This window comes from Mus musculus, chromosome 3, assembly GCF_000001635.26.
Source record: "Mus musculus strain C57BL/6J chromosome 3, GRCm38.p6 C57BL/6J".
Lineage (NCBI taxonomy): Eukaryota > Metazoa > Chordata > Mammalia > Rodentia > Muridae > Mus > Mus musculus.
In genome coordinates this window covers 123,605,735-123,623,974 of record NC_000069.6, presented here as the reverse complement: position 1 = coordinate 123,623,974, position 18,240 = coordinate 123,605,735, and the positions used below count along the sequence as shown (strand labels likewise).

At 40.7% G+C, this 18,240-nt stretch overlaps 1 protein-coding gene across 10 annotated transcripts in view; it reads left to right on the top strand.

The window, feature by feature from the left end:
• Positions 1–18,240, top strand: part of Ndst3 (N-deacetylase/N-sulfotransferase (heparan glucosaminyl) 3) — a 165,009-nt gene that overhangs the window by 67,200 nt on the left and 79,569 nt on the right. For 7 of the 10 annotated variants that reach the window (NR_121616.1, XR_003954428.1, XM_006502370.3 and 4 more), the window contains one exon: positions 16,944–17,129. Coding sequence is in view for 8 of the 10 variants with exons in the window: in XM_006502370.3 (XP_006502433.1) it covers positions 16,944–17,129 (186 nt within the window). In the remaining 2 variants the exon portion in view is untranslated. Of the gene's footprint in view, positions 1–4,524; positions 4,677–4,777; positions 4,893–9,688; positions 10,176–16,943; positions 17,130–18,240 lie in introns of those variants that run through there. The other 3 variants (NM_001293682.1, XM_030252924.1, XM_006502376.3) reach the window with 3 other exon arrangements.

Here is an 18,240-nt window from a genome sequence, read left to right as displayed (position 1 = left end):
GATACAGAAAATGTGGTACATCTACACAATGGAGTACTACTCAGCTATTAAAAAGAATGAATTTATGAAATTCCTAGCCAAATGGATGGACCTGGAGGCCATCATCCTGAGTGAGGTAACACATTCACAAAGAAACTCACACAATATGTATTCACTGATAAGTGGATATTAGCCCCAAACCTAGGATACCCAAGATATAAGATATAATTGGCTAAACACATGAAACTCAAGGAGAATGAAGACTGAAGTGTGGACACTATGCCCCTCCTTAGATTTGGGAACAAAACACCCATGGAAGGAGTTACAGAGACGGAGTTTGGAGCTGAGATGAAAGGATGGACCATGTAGAGACTGCCATAGCCAGGGATCCACCCCATAATCAGCATCCAAACGCTGACACCATTGCATACACTAGCAAGATTTTATTGAAAGGACGCAGATGTAGCTGTCTCTTGTGAGACTATGCCGGGGCCCAGCAAACACAGAAGTGGATGCTCACAGTCAGCTAATGGATGGATCATAGGGCTCCCAATGGAGGAGCTAGAGAAAGTAGCCAAGGAGCTAAAGGGATCTGCAACCCTATAGGTGGAACAACATTATGAGCTAACCAGTACCCCGGAGCTCTTGACTCTAGCTGCATATATATCAAAAGATGGCCTAGTCGGCCATCACTGGAAAGAGAGGCCCATTGGACTTGCAAACTTTATATGCCCCAGTACAGGGGAATACCAGGGCCAAAAAGGGGGAGTGGGTGGGCAGGGGAGTGGGGGTGGGTGGATATGGGGGACTTTTGGTATAGCATTGGAAATGTAAATGAGCTAAATACCTAATAAAAAATGGAAAAAAAAAAAAAAAAAAAAAGATCAGACAGAGCCTTTAAGCCAGCTGTTCTCAACCTGTGGGTCTTGGCCCCCTTGAAGTTGAATGACCCTTTTACAGGGGCTACATATTCGATATCCTGCATAATAGTAGCAAAATTACAGTTGGGAAGTAGCAATACAATAATTTTAAGGTTGGGCGTCACCACAACATGAGGATCAGCATTAAAGACTTGCAGCATTAGGAAGGTTGAGAACCATTGCTTTAAGCAAACAGACTTGGTGACTGAAGTCATCAAAGAAAGTACATTAGCAAAACTAAGCATTACAGCTGATCACAGAAAATTTTAATAATCAAATATAGACTCATTCAAAATTTTTAAAAAATTGAAAAGAAATTTTATTTTTAAACTTTCAGTCTTGAGTTCAGGATTATTATTAATGGCTGGCCTATCTTGCATTTGAAATATCTCTTGTATAGCCTTAAAAACAGGATAAAATACTACTAGAAAACTAAAATAACATTATATGTGAGCCTCAAAAAAATCATTATTAATACATTGTCTCATATCATAGAGTGAGTCTAAATTTTAGCAAGTGATTTAATTAATTTTAATAATCAAATAACTAGTAGAAACCTTTGTCATAAAGCTACCTCCCTCTGACAGATAATACCAACATTTGGAGGAGGTGTTGCTATTTAGGTTTGCTGATGGGTTTTGTTGTTGTTAAATTTAAGAAAGGGTCTCATTGTGTGTCCCTGGATGGTCTAGACCAGGGACTTTGTGGACCAGGTATTTTGTAGACCAAGCTAGTTAGTTTTGCTCTCACAGAAAGCCACCTGCCTTTTCCTCCCAAGTGCTGGGATTAAAGTCATGTGCCACTATGCCCAGCAGATGGTATTTAAATTGTTACAGACAATTGCATTAGAATTAATAACAGTGAGACAACGTTTCTAGGGACTGAAAGGCTTCCTGCATGTAGCTTGTACTCCTGGTTTTATTGTTTCCTTTCGTTCTTTGAAATAAGGTCTCTGCTCTACAGCCTTCTCTAGACTTAGTAAAACCCACTCATTCGCCATATGTTTTTAAATCAGGGAGCACCAAACTTTTCCAATATGGAAATAATGATTATAATATCAATATATAATTCTAAATTTTAAATATATTTTTAAAAACCTGCAGGCTTTAAGGAATACATGATCAGCTTTCCATTCATTTGCTTGCAGCTAGAGAAGGGAGAGATCCTCTTTTAAATTTTTCAGTAAAGCTTTTTTACTAAAAGGCACATCATGTTTTCATCTTGTATTAATATTTGATGCAAAGTATAATTGTAGTGGTCTTGGTAAAAGTAGAGAATTCCAGTCGGGATGAGGCTAATATGAGCTGGCAGGCCACCCTCCAGAGTAAGCCATGAAGCACACTGCAGGAAGGTCACTCGTCACCAATGAGAGCAAAATGGCTGAAGTGTATAATGTATTTCATACAATGAATGTCTGGAGGAAGGGGAGAGACAGAAAACTAAGGGACAGAGTGTCAGGCTCATGTTCAACTTCAGAGACCTGGGATCCCATGCCAGTTCCTACAATGTGGAATATGACAAGAATATTCTTCTTAACTCACTGTCACCTCATACCCTACTCCTAGATCACTCAGACATAGCCACTACTCCGGTACTCAAGGGGGCCATCTTCCAGTGCTGACTGTATAGTTAACAACAGTTTGAGTGTCCCCCCCCCCAAAATGCCATGTGCAATGGTGTGTTGAAGACAATGGATCTAACCCATCAGTCTTAAAACGTAGAATATACTGATTCCAGATACAACTGGAATCAGTATATTCATAATGGAAATCATAGGAGGGAGCAAGAATTAGTATTTTTCTTACAGTCTGAGTAACTGTATAAAACAGAGTGGTGTTTACATACTGGTGTCCCATAAGTGACTGTTAAATTGGACCACAACTAGATATTCATTAAGATAATGAGTCAATTTACTGTGATCTCAAACTGTCTTATTTTTAATCAAGAGACAAGCAGCACTGAAAAGACAGTTCAGTACTCAAACACCAAGAGGAAGAGGCATGCCATGCCACATAGGTCATGTGGGGCAGCCCCGAGTGTGAAGAAGTGCTTTCTCTATGATTTCCTTGTGCGAAGCAAGGCAAGCAGTGGGCTATGAGGTTACACCGGCTTCTTGGGCTTTGGCCCTGGGTGATTCGAGCAGAACACTGTGCCAAGCACCTGAGCTGTGACCACTGAAGATATGGATGTAGGAGTCCTAGAGTGGTATGTCACACTGGGTGTGTGCAAGCCCTGGAGTGGTGGGTCACACTGGAAGTGTGCAAGCCCTGGAGTGGTGGGTCACACTGGAAGTGTGCAAGCCCTGGAGTGGTGGGTCACACTGGGAGTGTGTAAGCCCTGGAGTGGTGGATCACACTGGGAGTGTGCAAGCCCTAGTACTTCACAGAACTCACTTTTGAGAACCCAGCACATTCCCAATTCCTGACTACTAGCTACGATTTGCTGTTTCTTTATGGGTAGTAAAGGTATCTACACATTAAATCCACAACCTATTCTATCAATGGCTTTAAAATATATTTTTTAATCTGAAAAAACTCAAACAATTTAGTGTATTAAACTTGATACTTTATGTAATCATCTCTTCATTAACTTTTATGTTTTTCTCATCATAAATATCCTGCAAACGGTTTCTCTTTGCTGAAGTAGAAGCAGATGATATGCACACCTTTGCACTCTAGCCTTAACTAAAGCAGTTTAAACTCTCCTGCCCCTGCTTGTGGGACCCAGAAAAGTCGATCTCTTGACTTAGGTAAAGGTCATTTTAAATTAGTAGTTTCTGGAAAGTACTTTCTGCTTAAACAACTTCCTTAGCATGATTTTGTTTAAAAGATTTATTTATTTTATGTATGTGAGTACACTGTCGCTGTCTTTAGGCACACCAGAAGAGGGCATAAGATCCCATTTACAGGTGGTTGTGAGCCACCTTGCAGTTGTTGGGAATTGAACTCAGGACCTCTGAAAAAGCATTCAGCAAAGAGAAACAACTAAGCCATCTCTCCAGCCCCCCGGCATGATTTTTATACTTGCTTGTTTATTTAGTGAGTTTTGTCTTCTCTCTGTTTTAAAACTCTGTTAATAGCAGAAGTCCACAGTGGTCAGTTACTATGTAGCTGGAGCATCTATCAAGTCACTAAACATGATTCCTCCTGCTGATCTTGTTTCTCATCATAATCCCCACAGCCATCTCCACCTTCTATAAGTCAAAGCCGGTTTGGGAAGGCTAAACTCTTCCCTCAGACACACAGCTAAGTCATAGATCAGACACTTGAATCTGAAGTACTCTGACTCTTCATCACAGTTATGCAAATGTTTCCTTTTTTCTATTACAATCTTTGGGGAAAATCAGATTGCTTTGAGCTCCTGATCCTATACCTCTGCCCCAGTAGTGGACTCCCAGTAGCTTCTCACAACTAAATAGTTGCTCATCCAAAAGACCTCAGCTTCTACCTTCCTAAATTAAAACTTTATCAACTTGTTTAACGAATTATGCATTTCATGTGTTTTGAACTTAAAAGATGACACTGTCAGTTTTTTGCCTCCAGAGTTCTTGCGTTTCCATAGAGATGACGACATCATAGAACATTAGTGTGGGAGTGTTGAAAACAGGCAGGCAGGGAAGGATTGGGGATGAACAGACAAATTGGATTAGTGTGGAAGTAATTATGGAAGAAAAATTAAAAGCCAGACTAAGTCAGTAGAAATAGGAGTATAAAAAGAGAGCCACGGGACTGTTCCCCCTGTGGAAAGAATTGAACCTTTTATTGGAGAGATGAGCAAGTATGTTGGAACACCAGGTCAAAACTTACATCAAGGGAAGAGACACCAACTTTTCTATCTGTACATACTAGTTTATAACAACTACTAATTTATCCTTAAAGGTTCTATAGTCCACCAATGTAAGAAAACTCACCTCCATCCTCTACAATGCCACAAAGCTTCTTCTCATTTAAAAATAATTATTCAACCATCATTAAGTGACATTCATCTTATCAGGTAAAAACACCTTCTTTTTTAAGATTTTTATTAATCATTCCATTCGTTTACATCTCAAATGATATCTCCTTACCCTGTTACCTCTCCATAAATCCCCCACCCCACATTCATCTTCTCCCCCTCCCCTTTGCCTCTATGAGGGTGCTCCCCCACTCAACCATCTTCTCCCACCCCACCACTCCAGCATCCCTCTACGCTGGGGCATCAAACCTCCACAGGACCAAGGGCTTCCCCTCCCATTGCTGTCAGACAAAGCCATCCCCTGCTACATATGCAGCTGGAGCCATGGGTTCCTCCATGCATACTCACTGCTATCGCTTTATTGTTTAGGGGGTTGGTTTTTATTTGTTGAGAGCTTCATACATTTACATAGTGTATTTTAGGTGTTTTACTCCCATTACTTCTGTTATCTTCTTCATCCCAAGAACTTCCCCATTCTACATTCATGCTCTGTGTTTGTGAGTGTGAATGTGTGTGTGTGTGTGTGTGTGTGTGTGTGTGTGTGTGTGTGTGTGTGTGTTGTCTTAGTCTTGCCTGCAATAATGTGGATAGCAAGTTGTTTTCTGGAGCTTGGACAACTTACCAGTAACTACACCACTGAAAAAGTGGCCTCTTTCCCTCAACAACCATGAGCTGCCAACAGACCCTCATGGAGAGTAGAGCCTTCTGAGCACCTATCCCATCCATAATGAAATGTCAGTGGGCACAATCATGTCCAGGTCTCATGTGGATTACCACAGCTTTGGTGAGTTCATGAAATGCAATGTCTCTGTCATGTCTGCCACACCTCCTCATCTTCCACCTCTGATACTTCCCCATCTCAGGATGTTACCTGAGCCTTGTCAGGGGTGTGTCCACCTATGACTAAGTGCTCCGCTCTCATTTATTCTTGGTATTTTGATCACTTACATCTCTGTTAATGCCATTCAGAGCTGTAAGGAGCTTTTCTAATGAAGAAAGAGATCAGCACTCATTTGGAGATATAAACATAAGGGAATTTAACATGCCTATTTATCAAAATAGTGATCATAGGTTCTTCTCTAAAGGTCATGTTCTCTTGATCAGGTTCACAGCCATAAGCATGGCCTCCTTTCCAGAGAGAAGACCCCAAATACAACCATTAGGCAGTTGGTTATCTCTATATTAATCACTATTATTGCACCAATGGGCACAGCTTGCTCAACAAATTGGTGTTATAACTATCATACAGGGTTCACAGATGGGCAAGACTGGTGTCCTTCAATTGATGAATGGCTACCTAAAAATGTAATATATATAATATACACAATGGAATTGTATTCGATTATAAAGAAAATTTAAATTTACAGAAAAAAAATGAGCAGAACTGGAAAATGATTATACCAGGTGAGGTAACCCAGGCTCAGAAAGACAAAACCACAAGTTCTCTTTCATATGGTGATCCTAATTATGAGTTCTCTAGTTCTGCATTAGACTTGGAGTGCCTGGAGAGGTTAGGATGATAGGAAGGGTCTCTAGAGAGGGAAGTAAATGGAAGGGTCAAACGAAAGGGGGTATCGGCACACTTGTGACAGGGAAGCAGGCAAAGGAGAGGCTAGAGATGCAAAGGTTAAAGTAGAAACAGGGTGATCCAGAGTAACATGATAAGGAGGGGCAGGTAACCAAAACCAGAAGAGTAGGGGGAAACATGGAAACCTATTTCTTTAAGCTTTGGAAAGCGCTTTTGGTTGCCTCTGTTAGTTGCTTTCTTTGTGAATTCCTCTTCAGCTTACACTTCTCCAGACTACAGGAAGTTTCATACTTTATAATGAGAATGTAGAAAATACAGCTCTCATTTCTGTCCCCTCTTTCTTCCAGCTAGTGTTCCAGCACAAACGCTAGTGTTCCTGCCAGCATGCATTGACAAACTGGTTTTATAAAGGAAAGATAAATTTAGTGCCTGTGCTGTTTGAGTGGTCCCTCTCTGCCCACAGTCATGTGGACATGAGGCAAACTAAAAGCCTTTATGAATCTGTCTATAAATTCTCCCTGCTGTACTGAGCCGGATGTGGGGTGGGACAAGTTCTGCTTCCAGATCCGTGCACATTGCTCCTGAATTCGGTCTTTTCATTCTTCTGACTTCCTAGACTGCATATCATGTATTTTCTAAGATGTGGCTAGGTTTGGCCAAGATGGGAGGGACAGCGGGAGGACAAATGTCATGTGACACTTCCTATGGAAATATCTATTCATCCCACATAGGATAGTGATATCAAGACCAAAGGAACAGAAATGGCCCCACCTAAATGTGGCTTAGCGAGCCAGGAGTTTATTGGGGTAACTTGCAGAACCCTGAGCAACTGAAAAGCCCACCCCAGCAAGGTGACAGCTCAGAGACAATGCATTCCAGGGGCTCCCTGCTGGAATTACAGACAGTTCAGCCTGTGGATGAGTCTCCTCCCCCCAGAATTGTCACTGCTTACATCACTTTGTGAAAGGGGACTTAGGAAGCCTGTAAATTTCAATATCTTCCTGGGCCTTGGTAGCTTGAATTTATTTCCTTCCTTAGGAATGTTTCGGTTCACAGTAAATGGCTATGCAACAATAAGTGGGAGCCAATTCTGCAGCTCACATCACCTTTAGTATTCTTTAAAGAGTGTGTGCATGTGTGTGCATGCATGTGTGTGTATTTGTGTGTATGCATGTACATGTGTGTGCACGCATGTGTGTCTGTGTATGTGCATGTGTACATGTATACACGCATGTGTGTGCATACATGTTTATGTTTTATACATGTATGTGGTCGTGTGTGTGTGTGTGTGTGTGTGTGTGTGTGTGTGTGTGTGGTGCATATACACTTCTGTGAGTGCACATGTGGAGGCCTGAGGATGACATCAGGGATCCTCCTTGATCCTGCCCCACTTTATTCACTGAAGTATGTTCTCTCAAGCCCAGACATTTGTTAATGGTGACTGTTCTAGACAGCTTGCTGCGGTGATCCCACCAGAGCCTTCTGAGAGTGGGAGCTACAACTACACAGCATTTTCTTTGGTTCTGGGGCTGCAGACCCTGGTTCTCACACTTGAGAGCAAATGTTTTACCCACTGAGCCATCTCCCCAGCCAAGGCTTTAGCTTTGCATGAATCACACACAGCCCCTGTGCCTGTCTTTTCATTATTTGATTTTTCTTTTTCTTTTTCCACAGTATCAATTTCTGATCCTTCTCAACTGTTCTTCTCTAACTGCCTCCACATTTTATTCTCATTTTTGGATCATTGTAGCAACTTACCTAATTCCCTAGTCTTCCATTCTTTTTATTTAATCTATACCCAAACTGGGGAATATTGTTTTTTAAAAATAAATTATTCTGTAAATGTAACAGAAATGTAATTTCAGAGTCTTGATTCCTAAGGAAATGAAGAAAGAGAAATAGCTTGGTTCCAACTGGGAATCATACATTATACTGATTTCAGGAATTCTCACAGCCACATATTACAACCGGCAGAGAACATATATCATTTCACTAAGACCTCACAGCTAGTGGAAGCTGGATCAGGGTTTTATCCTGATTTGTCAAGCTTAAAAGCCCGTGTAACCACCACAGTTACAGCTAGTTTATCTAGCTGCAAGCCCCAATGCAGTCAGTGGCCATGGCATCAATAGGTAAAACAAATGGAGCACATCGCTGCTCCCATTTACAGCGCTTCTCTCTTGCACAGGTGTTTGGGTGACATGTAATTTCTGGCGTCTGAGAAGTGCTGCCTACATCACTGCCTTGGTAGCTGCCATAGATACCAGAGGGTGTGTAATAGCAGTGACAGGTCATCAATCCCATCACTGGCCTCTTGTAGGGCTATTGCATCTCAATTAAAATTAGTGTTATGCAGACGTAAACATTCCTAGCCAGTCAACCAACTGTGTGTGTTTTCTGAAAGACCAAATGTACTTGACAACAGTCTGGAGATCTGTCACTATCATTAGATGGTCTACAGATTTATTATGTATGACAAACCTCCAATGTCCAGATCGAATTCATTGCTTAAAAGTAAAGACAGAGAAAGCTTCAGTAAACCAAACCCTACAACATATCTACTGCAGCCCCAGCCAAATCTCTTTTCAGTTATTTAAATATAAAAACAAACCTACCTAAATTCACTTTTTTTTAATTTCTGAAAGCCTCGTTCTTGTATTTCGGTTGAGCAAATCTCAACAATTTAAAGCAAAACTTGACCTGACATAGACAGAGTACAGGTGCTCCCTGGTTCTTCTGAGTGCTCTCAGAAAAGCACATCTTTGAGTGACATGATGTCTTAGGAGCTACTAGACACAGATGTGACACTTACAGCATTTTGGAAGGAGGTCTGAGAGAGGAGAAAGCATACCCTGTTAAATGAAAATATACTTACAATAAAGTAATGGGTTGTTAGGGAAGACAGAGATAGATAGACACGAACCCCTAATAACTTTCAGAGATTGCAAGTGGCTGAGGCTGAACCAGATGGACACACAGCGTGGTACCTTTTTCAGTACTTTTACTGAAACTTGAGCTTATTTTTTTTGGTATTTATTTGAACATTTCAGTTGTTAAATAACATTCAAGCTTATCCAGTTCCAAAGCTGCTGGGTCATAGGCGGGGCTTGAAGGCTAAGCTGGGCATGGTGGTGCATGCCTTTAATCCCAGCACTTGGGAGGCAGAGGCAGGCGGATTTCTGAGTTTGAGGCCAGTCTGGTCTACAAAGTGAGTTCCAGGACAGCCAGGGCTACACAGAGAAACCCCGTCTCGGAAAAAAAAAAAAAAAAAAAAAAAAAAAAGAGCTCATTGCTGTAACCCTACCGGGGCTGATCCTTGCCTCACTTAGACACATAACGTCAGATATCAAAGTAGATTTACTGTTGATATCTTCACTTGTCAACTTAAATCTTTATTAAATGATATGGGTTGTGATAGTGTCCTTTAAGCACGTATGTATGCACTTATGTAAGAATTCTGAAGTTTGAGGGTACAGAAATAACAATGGAGGGATTTGTTTAACTTAATACGTTTTTTTATTTTTAAATTACAATATAATTACATCACCGTCCCCTTATTCCTTCTCCCCAACCCCTCTCATATGCCATATATGCGCCGTATATAGTGGACACACCCTCTTTTCCAGCAAGCGCTGCCTCATCTCTGGCCTGTAGCTGTGGGAAAGATCAAGCAGCTGCTGTCTGATCATCCAATGCCTGAGTGAACTGGATAATTGCGAGAAGCACTTGCGGCCACTCCCTGATGGCATCTCTCTGCACTACAGCCAGTTGTAGCTGGTGGGATCTCTATCAGGGTGGGTGGCCTTTCCGAATGCCATAGTTCTTGAGCCGCTTCTAAAACAGGATTCATGTTTTGTCCTGCTGTTTCTTTGGGACCACGGGGGCTTTTCCCCTTGGCCCTCTTTTCTTGAGCCCTCTGCTTAGCTGAAAGAGATGAAACAGTCACTCTCACTGCCTCTAACAGTGGTCAGAGAAGAGCCCGAGGCACTGTACATGTCAACAGTCTTCGACTGCTCGGTTAGTTTAACACACAGAGACAGGGCCCAGGATTCAGACCAGGCTGTCTCACCCATCCCAGCTGCCTGTCTCCCGGTCCCTGAGACCCTGAGAATCTCATTCTCTTGTACTTGTGTCTTTGGATACTGAAAGAATGGGAGCCTTTTCTTACCAATGAGTTAATTAAACACTGTACGCTTTCTCTCAGAATGTTTCTTCAGAAGGGTAGGGTCACACTTCCGTCCTGTCTCACAAGATATCATTATTAACGCCATTAACATCTTTATCCAGGGAGTTTTGTTGATTATATTATTGTAGCAAGTTTTTGTTCTCCACACTGCAAGACAAAGAACCTTTACTTTCTGAGGTTTCTGAGGCTGAGTGAATATCAGGGAATAAGCCTTGAATCCTGGTGCTTGTTAAGGTTTTACTCCATCAGCATGATAGAGTGACTGACTCACCGTCCTTGTGACAGGACTCACTCTCCAACTCTCCCCTCCTGCCAGAAGGTCACCTCTATTACCCACCTCAGTGCCCTACTCTCTAATTACACAGTTGGTCCTTTTAGCCTAAGCATAAACTCAAATATGATCTCAACTTTGTCATAAACAATAAAGACCCTGCTTGAGACTTTGGGAAGTTGCAAGGATTTAGGGGTTCCAGGATCCCAGAATGTGAATGAGCAAACAAATCATTTATACAATGGCTGCCAGCAGAGGGTGACTTCAAATCCTTAAGGCAAGTTCGCTCGAAGGAACATAGCCATCACAGTAGGGTTTTTCAATTTGTCCTACAAATTGAAGAGCATATATAAGAAAAACAGATATGTGCAGTAGCTAGACCTACAAATTACTAACCAAATGTTTATAAATGTGTCATTACTCCTGTAAAATGTAAATAGGAAAGAATATATGTTTAAAGTTAAACCATAGATTAAGAATAATGTATTTATATTTAGCATGTAAACATAAATTTACTTATAAAACCAAAAAAATAAAGTGAAAATGGTAAAAATTTTAATTTAGTGTAACTTTCAAAGACAGGTTTGACCTTGAACTCACGGTATTCCTTCATGGAATTTTCAGAGTGCTGGGACTGCAGGCATGTGCCAGCGTGCCCTACTGTGTGCCACTGTGCCCTACTGTGTGTCACTGTACCCTACTAGAAATAGTTTTTTTAATCTTAAACTTATGGACTGCTTGGGCAACGCGTTTATTTCACATTTGACAGGGAAAAATAAGATTCCTCATCTACTTATCTTCCAAGAGCTTTAATTTTAAGCTATATCAGAAATACTATCATTTAGCACAGAAACTGTTCTAGTATTTAACAGTCTTAGCATACTGACCAAGCTCTTACTCTCTGAGAGGTAGGTCCTGAATTATTAAGTTTATTTGAACAGTCTTCACATACACTGGGCCACTCTGACCCCTGTCACTGCCATTTAACACTTACCCTCAGTTGTCCCTGAGGTCATGGTCTGCTCCCTTGGTCACCACAGGCCCTGTAGGTACTCAGGACCAGAGATGGATATATGAGCTATCAGTTTTACATTAGGAAAACAAACTGTCTTTTAAATGTGCCTTGTATTCAAGAAATGTCTTTAAAAGCTCATCTATATGTGTGTGTATGTATGTATGTGTATATATATGCATATATATATGAATTATATGAAAAGAATATATTCAAATGTTGATTCTTATCTTATTTTCTAAAGATACTCTCATCTTCTAGGTAAGTGCACTCTTTGTGAAACAGTATCTCCAACAGCCACAGTCCTAAAGGAAGGCACTTACAAAGTCAAAGAAAAAGAATCTGTCTTTTCATAGATGTTTCTAGAACCATAATACTAAGTGTAAATAGAAAGAGGCTTTATCTCAAACTCATGTAAATTGCAAATGTGAATCCCAGTGTTGTGAGGTAGTTAACCGAAGCATGAACATCTATATTCTGAGAAAATGGGACATTCCAACTAAAACTGCAAGCAGAAAGGCATCTAGAAGTTTTCCAAAATGCATTGCTGCAGTTTCCTGGTTGTTTTCTCTGTAGATGACAGAATATCCAACAGATGGTTGACAATCACTGTGGGCTTAGAAATTACGATAGACGACAGACTTGCTTATCCGTGAAATCAGAGAAGCAGTGGGCTCTCTGGTCATGGATGGGAAATACGAAGGTTCTTATGCTTAGAGAGATTAACACTGAGAGAAACAACAGAAGTAAAACACCATTCTTAATTACCAGTCAGAGTTTAAATAACTGTCAGAGTTAGTACTTTGATAATAAAGTGGTTGCGTTGTTTGAATACTTGAATACTGATTTTCTTTCTTACTTCCTGTAGTCTTTGAGGGAATTTTCCCAAGGATTATAGCAAACCTTGTCTTTTAAGTTATCTGTTTGGATAAGTTTTTAAGTTGTCTATCTGGAAAATCTTGAATGATAATGTAAGAAAACTTTATTTTGTAAAACATAAGTTTTTATTATAACTTATAGTATAAGAAAAGTTTGATATTGTAAAAACATTATTATTTTGAAATTATATATTTAAGGTTTGACCCTGGGATAGTAATAATTTCAACTATAGCTTCAAAAGTGTTTGCAGGTATTATTTATGCAGTTACTAAAATTCATCATTCGGTTACTATATGTCTATACTTTGAACAAACTGACAGTTGAGCTGAGATAATTCAGAAAGTGAAAAATTAAAAGGAGAAGAGGGTGGTGAGCATCAGCATCATCTCTACACTTGTTCATAGATGTTTGTCTTGTTTGCAGTTGGGAAGACAATGAGTAGACAGCAGTAGATAAAACAGAACCCAGACTTCTTAGAGTCATTTAGTATAGAAGAGACTTAAAGAAACATTTATACAATTATGCTATATCACTTTGGGGGGAAAAGGCTACTCATTAGGAATCATTTTATTGGATGTTTCTTTAGCAGATAAAGAATTCTTGGCCACTCTAGTAGCATCATGTGTGAGTTCAGCCTTATGGAATGGGCTTCAAATGCAAAAGTGGTGGTTACCCCCATAACATTACTGCCACTGTTGCACTGGTATATCCTATTGGCAATTCTCAGCTATAGATTTACTCAGAGAGGGGAATGGAATAGGAAGCTGGATATAGTGGTACATGCTTTCAATGCCAGCACTCAGAAGGCAGAGGCAGGCAGATCTCTATGATTTTGTGGCTAACCTGCTCTACATAGTGAGTTTCAAGGCAGCCAAGAATATGCAAAGGGATCCTGCTCAAAAAGTTGATGGGGGGTGGGGGCGGGTATTAGAGTAGGAACACTCCAGACTGCGAAAGAGGGTGATACTAGGGTAGGAAGGAATTTGGTGAACTTCAGGAAAGGTTACCATGATGAAAGAAGAGATGAGGAGTAAACCTTGGGAGGCTGGATTTTAGCAGCAAGGGTTGTACGAGGCAGAGAGCACAGTCAGGTTATCACTTTGTATTTATGTTCAAGGGGACAACCTGGAAGATTTTAAATAACAAGTCATATCATATTTGAGTCTATCAGAAATTTCTTTGTCTGCTATATGGGGAATGGTTTGTGGGGGCAAGTGAGAAATATGGATGGAATACTAGAGACCTATACCAAATGGCCTTAGACAGGGGTCTACTATGTTACTGCAGCGAATTCAGAGAAGAGTAAACACATTTAAGGGTTTCACTAGTTGTAGTATTTGTGGGAAATGATAACAGGCTGTAGTTAGGAGCACTAAGTGCAGATTGTTAATATGGGTTTCTATAGTCTTTATATAAAATTATTTCTAAAGTTCTTACTCTACCAGAGAGCTATGAGAAATGGGTGTATTTATATGGTTCCAAAGAAAATGGCCCACAAAACAAAATGAGAAGGAACAGGAGGAGGAGGAGGAGCCATGAGATATGATCCCCAAATCCTCAGTAGAGGTAGAGAAAAGGACTCTGTATCTTTTAATAATAAATTAATCAATAAATGGAGGTTCAGACATACTGTAGTCTCCAGGTCAAGTTGTGTGGTTGTGTGTTAAGGTCACAGCACACGCGAGCATTTGAGATGGGGTAACAACAGTCAGCTACATTCATTGAGTGTGCCCTGCTGCAAGAGCCATAGTAAATGGTTCTCTACTTAATGACTTCTCAGCACTTTGAGCTCTGTAGCTGGCTGGGCAATGGCTAGAAAAAGGGGTTGGGGGATTAGATGTGGTTAGCTATTCTCCCAGATGCCAGATGTAAGTGTGGTTGTGAAATGTCCTGATCACTGCACCAGCCTGCAAAAGAAAGGTGAAACTTTAACAAACCGTAGCAAATAGAAATGAAACCTACATGTATCAAACATTCTTCAAGTAGACAAAGAAAGGAGCCATCCTTCTATGCTAAGTCATCTTTTTGCTATGCATCCAATTCCCTGGAATCACAGGAGCACTAAGCAAGCACGGAAAAACTACCTTGACCTTTTGACCAACATCATTGCTTGTGGATTCCCGGGCATTTCGAGTTTGAAATTTAGCTCTGGTTCTTGTGGATTGCTTCCTCACCGTGTTCTCTAAGAAGTTCGTAACATGTCATTGTCTGTTATTTTCCTTCAACATCTTTGATGGGAATCCATTTTGTCTGACCTTTAATTTGCACTCCTATTCTTAAAGTATTTGAGACTGATACTTTAGTGACCTTTTCTAACAAAATTACATCTTCGTATATAATTCTTAGATTTTTTTTAAAGTGCCTTAATCTGAGTTAATTAAAACTTGGGAGGGGGAGGGGGAGCAAGGAGATGCTTCACTTCTATTTAAAAGAAGCCCTAAATTATATGATAGTGATTGGATAAGTATTGAAATGTCTACAAAGGTTGAAGATAAAAGGGAAGTTGTCAATCCTTCTCCATCATCCTTCAGTCTATCTCTCCTGTGTTCCCCATCTTGTCTCGATATCTCTCTCTGTTTCTCTTAGCCGCACTATGTCTCTCCTGTTTCTAGCATCCTTACTAAAGAGGACTGAGGGGATTTTTGAAGAGTGCATGAAGCTGCTGAGAGGAAGGACAGTTACCACTGCGGGGTGGTGATACCTGGCAGCTGGCTCTCTTGTGAGCAGATGTTACTTGTGCCTCTCTCCCTTTTCTTGATATTCTCTAGGTTGAGAAGGAAAGCGACCCAGATCTCTTTGCCTTCCGCATCCATCTGTAGCACATTTCTTCAAGGTGGTCTATTTGGCAGCCTGATCCTCTGATCCTCTGTGTGAAATTGCCCTCGGGTGTGAAAAAAATATCCACGACTAATTCAAAGACAGATTATTTCAGTGGAGTCTTTGAAAGTTGTCAAGCAATTGAAAAATATAAACAGAGAGCAAAACCAGTCATTCAGGAAAAAAAATACCCGTCGATATTAAACCTGGAGTGTTCTTCTTCTAAAAGATTGATTTCACGGTTTGTGTCTGGGAAACTGTCTCTATGTGCCAAGAGCAATGGATAAGCATTCCTGGGGCACCTAAAGCCTCAACAATTACAGTGACTCCAAGTTAGCCCAAACCCTCTCCAAAATAAATCAGCAGTCACCGGGATTTTCTAACAGAATTGGCAGGTCCTGGGAAGGACCTGGATAAGGAACTCCTCAAGCTATTCTTTAGTCGCTTCTTCATACACATTTATGCATGTGTAGTTTGGAAAGTGTTTGCTTTTAACTAGTATCTGTGTGTGTGTGTGTGTGTGTGTGTGTGTGTGTGTGTGTGTGTATGTGTGTGTGTGTGTGTGTGTGTGTGTGTGTGTGTGGTGTTTTATTTAAAACTGTGTAAATTCCCAGATTGTTTTTCTCTTTGGGTACCTTCTGCTTAAAAGATGAGGGGCTTCCTCTTTTAAAAAGCAGCAACAACAATAAAAAAAAAAAAACACCAAAAACGTGCCCTAGAAAAAATTTTCTACAGTTTGCAATCAAGCCTGTGTGCTTCTGCTGAGATTTAGTTGTGTTACTGCCACACATGTTACAGCATGCCATTACATAATGAAGCTACAAAAGAAATGTAGCAAACGTGATAGAAAGTATAGCAGGCACCGTAAGATCCTTTGAGCAGGCCAGTTATACTTGGAAGGTTCATCATTGTTTGTATTCCATGGAACAAGCTGAATATTGTTTGTAGAATGTATTTGTTACTTAACTCTTAAAATTATGATCATTGGAAGAACAGGTGGTCAAGAATGTGTTAAATGAAGTACAGTCTTTTGCCCTTCCTCTCACCTCCCACCTAACCAACACAATAAGATTGGCTGATGGCTACCCAATGTCAAGTATTCTCATGGTCTTAATATATATAATTTTAATTGCACCAAACAATAACTAATGACAGATTTGAAAACAGGTATTTAGAGTTAATTTCAAATCCCAAGAAGAAAAGTATAATCAAGACAAATCTTCAAAGTTAGGCATGGTGGTGTGTGCCTTTAATCATAGCACTGGGGAGGATGAGGCAGAAGAATCGCTGTGAGTTCACAGTAAGTTTAGGGTTGGGCTCTGTAGTGAGACTCTGGGGAGGAGGTGGAATAAAAGGTCAAGCTTCCCACATTCTAATGAGAGTTTTCTTGGTCTTAGGAGCACGGCATCCCTACCGATATGGGATATGCAGTGTCCCCTCACCATTCAGGTGTCTACCCTGTCCATGTTCAGCTTTATGAGGCCTGGAAGAAGGTTTGGAATATTAAAATCACCAGCACTGAAGAATATCCACATCTGAAACCAGCTAGATATCGGAGAGGCTTCATTCACAAAAACATCATGGTGAGCATCCTGCACCTGTAGGGTTTGGTCCCTTCCTCCTGGTGACAGTACACATGCGAAGACAGAGAAAGGGGAGAGCCAAGGGTTACAAATATGGCTTGGGAAAGGGCATGCTGTGTGAAGAGTGATGTCATACCTCAGGAAGACTCACTAATGACAGCTGTGTCATCCTACTTCCTAGAGCTCAGAAAAATACAAATGAAAGGCTTCTTTTCCTGGCATTCATGCTTGCAAGCAATCAGTCATGTAAAAAATGCTAAGAAAACATTATGTCAATTTTAGAAATAATTTTAGACTCTAACATTACTTACAAAAGTCTTTCAGTAGATAAAAGTCATGGTGTCTCTCTACAATCACCATGTTCCCATGGTTCCATGTTTACAAGCTTGTCAGGTTGCTCCTCTTTACCATGCCAGGTCCTCCCAAAACACTGCCCTGTGTGCAGCAAGAAGCCATGTGTGAAGTCATGATTCACCACCAGACAACAGAGAACAAATGGCTAAATCACTACTCTGGAGCGGCTCTGTCTTGTTTCGTTTTCTGAAGTGGTAACAAAACCATGTAATATATCAGAATACGTGGCTCCCTAAGATGGGGTGAGATCCGCCAAAGTCAGCCATTGGACCCTATTTCTTTCTAAGTCAAAACTTAAGGAAAGTTATTAGTGGAAAAAAAGCATAGCCTCTGATTTAGACTCACACACTGCAAAGAAACAGCCAGGAAGCTGATGAGCCCCAGAGTGCTAGGTTAGGCAGATACATGTGGACAGATAATCCTGCCTCTAGGGTAGGCGCAGTTCACTTCTGTTCACACAGTTTTCTAATGTCTGCAAAAATTCAAGTATATAATGGCATTTAGCATGGATTTAGTGCCCATTATCCATGTGTCCTTCAACAAGACAAATGCTATAAACCCTAGAAGAGGATGTAATGGCCACATTCTTCTCCCAGCTTGCCCCTCCTTGGTACTCAAAGTGAATTTATCATGCTTCGGTCAGCCAACTTTCTGATGAGAGGGAGTTTTAAAAACCCATTGAAGATCATCATTTAAAAGCACTTGGTGCTCTTTCGCTATTTCAATGTCAGCAGTTCTATGGTGGCGAGCCTCGGTC